General features: G+C 37.3%; 1 protein-coding gene across 1 annotated transcript; it reads right to left on the reverse strand.

Moving 5' to 3' along the window:
- Positions 1-2,294: 2,294 nt before the first annotated feature.
- LOC110033906 (two-component response regulator ORR6-like) lies at positions 2,295-3,508 on the reverse strand. Its single transcript, XM_020738065.1, has 5 exons — positions 3,327-3,508; positions 3,190-3,236; positions 2,806-2,883; positions 2,620-2,690; positions 2,295-2,528 (listed from the first exon to the last, which is right to left on the reverse strand). The coding sequence occupies exons 1-5, from the start codon at positions 3,439-3,441 to the stop codon at positions 2,441-2,443; spliced, it is 399 nt and encodes a 132-aa protein (XP_020593724.1). The 5' UTR covers positions 3,442-3,508; the 3' UTR covers positions 2,295-2,440.
- Between the last annotated feature and the right edge of the window lie 7,637 nt (positions 3,509-11,145).

The raw sequence follows: 11,145 nt of genomic DNA on the forward strand, positions 1-11,145 counted from the left end.
AGGGGTTAAAATTCAACGTTGTTTGTGCAACGCAAATACCTCCCACTCCGGAAGATGTTGCTGCCACCTCTTGGCAATGTTGTTGGTCAACTCACAACTGCCATAGGCCAACTTTGGCAGTCGCCGCCTTCGCCTCGGCCCAACTCCCGACACCGCCTCTGTCCAACTCCGGTCACCTCCGCCTTCAGCAATCATTGTTTATGACCTGCTTTGATAGCTGCCTTCGGCCAACTCTAATCAACATTTGCTGGCCATCGTTGACTGCCATTGGCCGCCTCCTATTCCTTACAACGAAGCCACTTATGAAGTCACAACATGCATTGTGGAATCTCAATTTACGTTGTATAATAATGAATGAGGGGTGTAAGTGAGTCAAGCCGACTTGTGAGCCGGCTTGAGCTCGATTAAATAAATGACAGGTGAACTGAGCACGATGAGCTAAGAAGTCGAGCTCTTGCTAGCCTAGAATTGACTCTTTAGCTCATGAGCCAGCTCATTTGAATAAGTATTAATATACTATACTCAAAAATATTTTAAATTTGATGGATTTATATTCAAAATATTAAAAATGTTTAAAAACATAATATTTTCTATTATATATTAAGTGATTTCTTATTATTTCTCTCCTAATTACATGTTCTATTTGTCATTTTATCATAACATTACCTCAAATCACTATTATTTTTACTCTAAGCAAGTTGGCTTGTGAGCCGGCTCGATCTCGAAAGCTTAAGCTCAAGCTCGATAAAATCAATCAAGCTCAAGCTCAAGCTCAACCTGATGGTGGTTCAATATCGACTCATTTACAGCCCTAAGTGAATCGCCAAACCGATTATTGTCATCAAGTACGTCGTACAACATGTTCAAAAGAATACGGTGAAGACACACCCTAAATACGGTGTAACAATTCACCCCCAAATTCTATATGACATACCCCAATAACCGTGTAACAACACACCTCTATTCCTTGAATATGGCGCAACAACACACTCTAGGACGATATAACAACGCACCCTGAATACGTGGCAACGATACACCCCAACTTTTTTAATTCAAATTTATTCTATCTCATTTAGCTAAGAAGAATTTTTCTAATAATTGCAAAAGTAATTATCCACCCACTTATGGATGATGCAAACCGAGATTGGTAGATAGACCATTTTTAAGCCTAGGCGTTTAAAAGAACGTACCACTGACTCCCCGCATGTTCAATCTGAATTTTAAGCCAATACGCCTTAGAATAAATTCTCTTCATTCAAATTTCAACTGAAAGAATAAAGGAATTTTTACGTACACACAACATATTTTCTATGCATTTTATTCAACATTAATTTTTTTTCATTTGCATTAAGTTTCCAAATATTTATTTAACTTTTAAAAAATAAACAATAATACAAAATTTAAAGCAAAGTTAAAGTTTTCTATCATACTCATAAATATGAAAAATTTAAATTTTAATAAATAAATGCAAATGAATTATTTGATATGTATGTAAATGCCACGATAATGAGTTGAGCACATAAAAATCATAAAAATTATTAGATACAAAATAAACAGAAAAAAAGGCTCGTTTGAAATCCGTTTTATTTTTTTATGGCGAACTTCTGTGAAATGAAAGTGTCCACGGACGTCCGATATTATTGAAAAAAAGGGGCTAGTTTATGAATTGAATAGAGTTGCGAGCCTTCCAAGCAAGGGAGTCCATTCATTCCGGCCAGTGCAAGTGCCTTCGGTCAGTTGACAACTTAGTTTTCAAATTTTCCTCGCGGGCAAATGGGCATTGGTACCGTACAGGCCTGTCCGGGAAGCAAGGACTGAAACCAACATTGGTTGAAACCGCTTTGCTACTGATTTGCTTGGAACAAACCCTTAATGCACTACTAGCGTTGTAGAGCTTGAAAGCGGCTTGGCTAGCACTCAGACTTACACGGATTGGACTTCAACCGTGCTACTAGGCCTAAAAGCTTTTATTATAATAATTATTATTTATATTAAATTTAAAATAAAATATAATTATTTTAAAAACACTAGAACAAGTAAAACATCTTTTAGATATTTCAAAAAATACATTAATAAATAAACATTTACATAATGTTCATCCAAATCTTTCATATCACATCAATACTATAATTATTTCAACTTTAAATAAAATAAAACAATCATTTTATACATCAGCAACAATTCCTTAATTTATTTTTAGAAATAAAATAAAAAACATGAAAAAAAATATATCAAATAAACATTAAACAAAAAAACAAAAAACAAAATTAATTGCAAACAAGCCCAAAATTTGTCTCAAGCAAAATTAATTCCCCAACAATCCATATTGAAGAAAACCAAAAGAAATAAAGTGCCTAAAATCTCTGTAACCAGACAACTCAGAATAAATAAACAGTTAGAACTCATCCAACCGTCCATCACTCATCAAACGGCTGTCATTTCATCGCATGATCCGGCTGCACACCCTCGACACGTCAGACTGCTGCACGGGCTTCAGAATAAAATCCTCCGCCCCTTCCTTCATGCACCTGCGCGGCAATCTTAAAGCATTAATAAATAGTTATTATTACACTTTAATAAATAGATAAATTATTAAAAAAAATGAATCATAGACCGTACATGCTGATTCTGGTGGGGACGTTCTCAGACGACATGATGACCACCGGAATCCTCTTCAGGTCTTTTGATTCCTGCTCCCACATTTATCATTTAAATATAAAGTAAATAATTAAATTAAATAAAAATATTAATAGCAAAATATTTTACATTTATTTATTTATTTATTTTGCAGAAATAGTATATCACCTTGATCCTCTTTAGAAGCTCGAAACCCGTCATTTCTGGCATCCAGTAATCGGTAATTATCATATTCACATTCGGTTCCTGCAATCATTAAATATTAAATCCTTTCAAGTATCACCTTACACCTTACAATGTAATTACAGGCCGGTTTGGGACAGTTTGTAAGTGGGGTGGTATTTTCGAAAACACCGTCTAATAGTTTGATTTGCACATTTTTTAAAATGTTACATGCCGCATTTAGGTCTTTTACATTAAAGTTGTGTTTTAGGATAAACAGTTTATCCTGAAACACACAGGCGACACGTAGCATCGAATTAAATCCTTCAACAAATCCCCTTACAGTTCAAAATTGTCAAAATTAATTAAAAAAATAAAAAAAATAAATACCAAGCCGAGCATCTCGAGCGCCTGCACCCCGCTCTCCACAGTCGTCACTGCAACAAAATTCACACATAAATCCATCACAATCTCAACATTGCAAAAAAAAAAAAAAGCAAAATGCAATTTCAGAAATAGAAAGGGACCTCTATGCTTAAAATTACGCAGCAGCCTGGCGATGACCGCACGGTCGACGGAGCTATCATCGACCGCCAGCACATGCATCACTCTCTCCCCCTCGCCACCGCCGGCCGCCGCCATTTCCGGCCAAGAGAAAACACAGATGAGATAGAGATAGAAAGTGAAACGATGGAGCGAGCCAGACGCAAATGTGAGGGAGAATAATGCTTCCTTTTATAGAGAGAGAAAACTTATGGAACCGAATAGCGCACCAAATCTGCCCGGACCTGCGCGGGCCCCGTACCTCGATTCTCTTCAGATTTGCTTTCCCTCTCTACAACAACATCTGCTTCCCTCTCTCTCTTAAAATTGCAAGCGAATCTTGCTCCGAGGGGACGTCATTAAATGGTTCCTCAAGAGGAGAGAAGCGCAAAAGTCCACTCCTCGACGGCGGGCGTCATGACGTCAGCGAATCGGCTGAATTTATAATCCACAAACACCTAAGATTTGTGGGGTTGGATTTGTAATTACAAATTTATAATAAAATACCTGTTTTGTTAGCTAATAATTAGGGCTGTCAAAACACCTTTTTGTTTGCAAACAACTCGTGTTCTGCTCGTTAAGAAGGTCGTTTTCGGCTCGTTCGTGTTCTCGAAATACTATTATATATATATATATATATATATATACATACAAAATTTATAATCAATTAAAAGTATTAATGAAGAAAATATAATAATAACTATTAATTTAGATTCAAATGATGTTTTAAATCTTGTCTCAATCTTTAATATTTTATGACTACATGATTAGGGTTGTCAAAACGATTCTTTGTTCGTAAACGGCTCGTGTTCGGCTCGCTAAGAGAACAAGTCGAACACAAAAACACTTTTTGAGCTCGAAATATAAATAACTATTAATTTAGATTCAAATGATGTTTTAAATCTTGTCTCAATCTTTAATATTTTATGACTACATGATTAGGGTTGTCAAAACGATTCTTTGTTCGTAAACGGCTCGTGTTCACGGCTCGTGTTCGGCTCGCTAGTGTTCGGCTCGCTAAGAGAACAAGTCGAACACAAAAACACTTTTTGAGCTCGAAATATAAACGAGCCGAACAAGAGCGAGCCTGGGCCTTATATGTTATAAATTCTGAGATTAAAATAATGTCATATAAATGAATGGGGATTATTTTTTGATATGTTAGTTTTATAAAGATATTTGCTAAGGAGAGTATTAAGGAGGATAATGGGGGAAGGGGGATTAATTATGTATCCGGATTAGGTGAGGGTGAATCTGTGGTCCTTATTAGAGAGATTTTGTTGCTGTGTTTTGCATGGGTGTGTGAGCTGGGGGGGCGGGAGGGGATTAATTGAACCGGGTAAAGTGGGCCGGGTTGGAAGATTTGCAAACCCGGTTGGGATTTTTGAGATTTGGTCGTACCGGAGGTGTTTGGGGAAGCGGATGGGCTCTGCGGGAACATCAAAACCATGTGGGGAGATCGCTTGATCAGAGTGAGGCATATGAGTGCGTCATTATGTTTTTTTTTTTAAATGATTTTTTAAAAACTGGTTGGAGAAAAAATATGAATTAAAAAAATATGAAAAAAAAAAACGTTTGATTACACGTTATCAAGTACATAATACCTCTTTGGGTGTTGACAATGGAGAAAGTTTTATATACGACGTCTGTACGTGAGCTACATATGGATGAAGGACGCAATACACCGGCGAGTCATTCTTTTTTTCCGCTGGTGTATTGCGTCTGTCGTTCGTAACTAGCTCGCGTATGATGACATATATGAACTTTTTTCATTGCCAATGACCATGATTATAGAAAATCACAAATAACATCTTCAAGTGCCATCAAGAAACGCCATATTCACAGAAAATTTATGGGAGATGATTCATGTTGATAGCTTAAATCAAATTTGAATTTTTATTTTTAGTTCAAGAAATAAGTTCAATCAATTTATTGTAGCAGTGCTGTGGGTGTACTGCTTTTTAGAAAGCGCTTGTCCGCACGTCCGAATTCCGAGGGTGGAGTTAGAAAAAAATTTTAATGAGGACACAAATTAATGATTTTTAAGAAAATGTTTAATAATTTTTATCGGGATTTAAGATCGATATTAACAACTTAAAAAATTATTAAATTATTTAATTACTAGAGTAATATAAATAGAAAAGATCTGAATATGTTATGTTGCGATTGATGCTTGTTAATAGGCTTCTAGAGCAAAACACTACACGTTAAGGACTTGAAGCTCGGCATGGCTCAGGCCACACTGACAGGAGGGAGGACTTAGAGTTTTTATTTTGACCTCAAACTCTCAGAGCTACAAAGCTTGGTTGAGCTGTTAGAAATGGTCAACAAGTATATCGTCTCTTATGAGAACGCTCCTAAGCCCACAAAACAGAGACACCGGAAGAGACATTCACATGACAGTAAAGGAAAACCAAGCAAAATGCATGACTGTCCAACCGCCCCCCGCTACGAGGGTTACCCCAACAATCACTCGGCCCAATGTCATGAGGATCAGAGGCTACAAACCAAGGCCTAGAATCACCAATCGTCCCACCATCGTGAACACCCCCAGTATAATCTCGGGGTCCCCCACGAAAGCACACTCAAGGTGTCCATGACATAAATAGTTGACATCATCCACGATAAGGAGCTCTTCAGGAAAACAATGCTGATGAAGGTCAGAGCATTTATTCGGGATAGCAGAAAATATTCTAAGTACAACAGAGATCACAGACACGATACAAAGGATTGAGAACAATTGTGAAGTATGATCAAGGAGCTGATAAAGGAGGGAAGTTGAAAGAATTTGTCGCCCCTGGAGCAACGACCCAAAGGCAGGGCAATTCTCCCGCGAGAAGAGCGACCGACGGGTCCATCCGCACAATTGTCATTCACATTGTGGGGTACGTACCCGTAATATTTGGAGCAAGCAAACCACATAGGATAACAAGTCGGAAGAGACAGCAAGAAGGGGAACTTTGCACCGCAACCTTTTCCATGAAACTCAAGGGGCACCTGCCTATTTATTTCACCGCCTAGGATTTTTCCTCAAAGGGAAATCCATATAATGAGCTATTATAATAACAACGATAATTAACAATTATCAAATAGGAAGAGCCTCATTAATACATGGAGCTTTCTGAATGCACTATTCAAGCAAGTATTCGACAAACTACGTCTCACTACCGAATGAATAACTAGGTTGGTCGATCCGCTGTATAGATTTTCGGGCAAAAGGAAGGAGGTATTGGGGGTGGTCAGGCTCCTGGTAAGTCGGGGAGAAAATGAGAAGCAGTTTTTGCTCACAAAAGATTTCCTTGTGGTGTATTTACCCTCAACATATAACGCTATACTCGATAGACCACTACTGAATGATTTCAGAGCGGTGATCTCTACTTACCATGTTGCTATGAAGTTTCCTGGAGATGGATAAATTATCACGGTTAGGGGTGACCTGGAACAATCCTGGTAAGCAACGTGTATCACGATCCTCTAGACATCCATAACACAAGAGGTGGCCACCGTGAAGTTTCAACAGTCGAAGGAGAATTAGGCAGATATTATTTTGATAAGTGATGCTTTTAGTGCATGTCATAGGGAGCAACTGGTCAAAACGGAGAAAAGCATCTTAACATAACAAACAAAATGATGCCACCTTATACCAAGGAGTCAATCTAATTCCATCCATGCATTGACACACCACGCTTGCCATGTGGTAGCAAATCGTTGGCAATATCGTGCACTCTAGATGGCGACAGAGTACCATCTTCTTCATTGAGGTCTGTTCAACTGTCAAATCTTGGTTCATGGCAAGTGGTTGAACCAATTAACCGTCACTCAAGCCACCCAACCTACCACCATTGTCCTCTCAAATTTTCTTACACTAGAAATCATGAAAAAATTAAGAGGACCCTACTTCATCTATCAACTTGTCTTCTTTCCACTTTTTCATAACTACCTTCTTCTTCCTCTTCCCATATTCTAGGTATTGCACCACTGGCTCCCCCAATGGCGTTAATCATCATTTCCCTTCTTAAAAGAGGATCGAGAGGGTTCGAGACATTCTCCATAAAAGGCTTTGAAAGCCGGCTGAGTCGGGCGAGGAAATGCAAAGCAAATTTGAAATATCAAAGGAGTCTCATCATACCCTATTTATAAAAATCATGGGCTCAGAAATCTAGAGTGTTTACTTATTGAAACTTTGATTACGAAGTAAATGATATGCATTTTATATTTAATTTTCTTATTCTTATCACAACACTACTTTTAAAAAGTAGGAGAATCAAAGAACTAAAATATGTAAATCAAGAATGTGTCAGCATGAATCTCAAGTAGAACTAACAGTCCATAAAGAATGGAGTAAAAAAAAGGCTCAATGACAGAAGATCAAGAGGTCCCACTAATTTGATTAGATGCCGCCATCAGAGCCAAAGAAAAAGGAAAACTGAGTCATGAGAATGACAAAGAAAACGATCCATGTCCAAGCCGATCTAACTTGAACAGACAGATCATCACCTGAGCTAACCACCAACGAAAAGTTGAGAAAATACATCGACCTAAAACTCTCAAAGCTACAAAGCTTGGTAGAGCTGTTAGAAATGATCAACAAGTATATCGTCTCCTATAAGAACGCCCCCGAGCCCACAAAACAGAGACACCGGAAGAAACATTCACATGACAGTAAAGGAAAACCAAACAAAATACACAACTATCCAACTGCCCCCCCTCCTACATTGGCACACCACACTTGCCATGTGGTAGCAGATCATTGGCAATATCATGCACTCTAGATGGCGACAAAGTACCATCTTCTTCATTGAGGTCTGTTCAACTGTCAAATCTTGGTTCATGGCAAGTGGTTGAACCAATGGACCGTCACTCAAGCCACCCAACCTACCGCCATTGTCCTCTCAAATTTTCTTCCACTAGAAATCATGAAAAAATTAAGAGGACCCTACTTCATCTGTCAACTTGTCTTCTTTCCACTTTTTCATAACTACATTCTTCTTCCTCTTCCCATCTTCCAAGTATTGCACCCTTGGCTCCCCCAATGGCATTAATCATCATTTCCCTTCTTAAAAGAGGATCGAGAGGGTTCGAGACATTCTCCATAAAAGGCTTTGAAAGCCGGCTGAGTCGGGCGAGGAAATGCAAAGCAAATTTGAAATATCAAAGGAGTCTCATCATACCCTATTTATAAAAATCATGGGCTCAGAAATCTAGAGTGTTTACTTATTGAAACTTTGATTACGAAGTAAATGATATGCATTTTATATTTAATTTTCTTATTCTTATCACAACGCTACTTTTAAAAAGTAGGAGAATCAAAGAACTAAAATATGTAAATCAAGAATGTGTCAGCATGAATCTCAAGTAGAACTAACAGTCCATAAAGAATGGAGTAAAAAAAAAGGCCCAATGAAGAAGATCAAGAGGCCCCACTAATTTGATTAGATGCTGCCATCAGAGTCAAAGAAAAAGGCTAACTGAGTCGGGAGAATGACAAAGAAAACGATTCATGTCCAAGCCGATCAGACTTGAACAGACAGATCATCACCTGAGCTAACCACCAACGAAAAGTTGAGAAAATACATCAACCTACCTTTTGGTAGATCCAACTCGAGGAAAGAAGCTAATTCTTTGGCATCACCACCCATCCCACGGTCGCCCCCAAGGTTCCTCATCAAGTCCATAAAATTCACGATGCAACAAAAGCTCACAATCATTATGAAGGACCAATCTGGTTAACGAATGAGCTATCTATTGAGTTATGTGAACCACCATCTGTTTGATAGCTTAGCCTCATTCTATTGATAAGAGTTCCATCTAGGGATCGAGAGTGGATAGTCAGACTAGTTCAATTGATCTGTAAAATCAACCAAGCCAGTTCTACGGATCCAAAGTTAATCAAATTTAATCGACCGAATATGCTGATTCAGCCAAGCCAACCGAACCGACCTCACTAAGTCAAAGTTATGATGGCCCAACCGATCAAGTCATAGGTTAACAGAGCAATAGGCTTGCATATGTAAATACCTAAAATATCTTATAACAATCACATTAAAGTATCAGCAGAAATTATGCCATCTCTCATATAAATAGGGAGATCATTTATAGAGAATGTGCTAATAGACAAAATATTTTAATGTCCATTTCTCTCCCTCTCTCCCTCTTTTTAACGCCCTAATCTTTTAGCAAGATTCACAAAACAAATAAGGATTCAATATACATTAAGCAAAGTTTTTGTCTGGCATTACTTTGTACATGCAAATGTCTATTTGTCTGAATTGCAGTGTTTTATAATTCTCCAAAATTTCAGAATCTTATGAGAACGGCTGTAAGTCGTTTGAAAGATAGCCTATGCCAACATTTTTTCTCTGATTTGAAATTAAGTTAAGAGCGTATCATAGTACAGTAGTTACTGCGCTGCAACAACAAATAAAATTTAAATATTTATCCGAATATATCTGAAATAAACGAAGATCATTTCAATTCCGCTAAAAATATTAAAAACAATGACCCTTAATTGTTTGCTTGGATCTTCTTTAAACTCAAAAGATGGTGTGGTTGTACCGTACATACATCACTGAGTTTGAGAAACTTAATTTCTTGTGGGTTCTTATGAAAATGTGGTAGCCATGGAAGGTAAAAATGTAAATAATAAATGTTATAGTTTGCTGTGTTGGTGATTTGTGTAAATATAAGGCCAGATTGGTTCTTATTTTCACACCCACATATCGAGCTGCTGAGAAGGAATTTAAACTGTAATTGCTCATCCGACCATTCCTTAATTATACTTATCTTGCAATCTATACATTTTAGATCTCTTTCTGAATGTTTAAAATATTTAGACAAAATTCACAGTAAAACCCCAACCTATATTTTTCAATTTTATCGTTTTCCTAATATTTGATCATGGCACACATGCATTAATGCACTGGTTTGGTGGTTTATGAAATAACTTGGGTTATAGTTTTGTAAATAGCAAAATTTCAAGTGTTATATATGTAAGTAATTGTCCATCATTCTCTCTTAGGATTTGTATCATGTTCAGACATGTTTCACGGCTCTGATCATTGATGCTTTTAACTCTATTTCGAACTACATTATTTAAAATGACCTAAAGTCTACTGGATACAGCACCATACATGTAGGAGAATCATTATGTATTTACAATTTTTTGGGACAAATACATATATACCATGCAATTATCATATCTAACACCGAACAATCATATTTGCATGCATGCATACCACTCGAATCATTAAACATTACATCACAAATTTTGCCTTTTCAAAGTTTATGCATAGATTTATGACATCAAGGTGTCATAAATATAAATATCAATCTTTGGGTGTTAGATATACAAATACTTCGGAATTGAGTGATATGTATGTAAATATTGAGACATTAAAATATGGTACAACATGGCATCTTGTAGAGGTTAAGTTAAATTTAATTTGGCTATTGTGCAGGCCAATTTCGTAGAATATTGTGTGGCAGCGTGACGCCATCAGGCTAGGAAGGTGACGGTAGTTTAGAATAAGGACCCCCAAAATTTAGGACATTGGATTGGTCTTCAGGAATTTGATTCCCAAAATTTGTGGAGTGCTGAAACTTTTTTTTTTCTTCGTTGCATAAGTATAAATACAATAGTGCTAGCTTTAGCGAGCTAAGGTTTGCTCTTGATTGGCTCGTTAAAAAAAATCGTCGATCGTGTTAAACCCGTTTATATATGAAGCTCATAAAGTTGTTCGTATTAATTAGCCGTACACGAGATGTTCGAGAACAAGCCGTTCTGATAGCCCTAATCATGCAATC

This window comes from Phalaenopsis equestris, unplaced genomic scaffold (assembly GCF_001263595.1).
Source record: "Phalaenopsis equestris unplaced genomic scaffold, ASM126359v1 Scaffold001307, whole genome shotgun sequence".
NCBI lineage: Eukaryota > Viridiplantae > Streptophyta > Magnoliopsida > Asparagales > Orchidaceae > Phalaenopsis > Phalaenopsis equestris.

What these genes read in the sequence shown, in the direction of transcription:
- LOC110033906 (XM_020738065.1), bottom strand. Translation starts at nt 3,441, where the DNA reads ATGGCGGCGGCCGGCGGTGGCGAGGGGGAGAGAGTGATGCATGTGCTG. An exon ending in CGCTCGAGATGCTCGGCTTG is followed by an intron (nt 2,884 to 3,189) that starts GTATTTATTTTT and finishes TAATGATTGCAG; the next exon opens with GAACCGAATGTGAATATGAT. An exon ending in AGCTTCTAAAGAGGATCAAG is followed by an intron (nt 2,691 to 2,805) that starts GTGATATACTAT and finishes ATGTGGGAGCAG; the next exon opens with GAATCAAAAGACCTGAAGAG.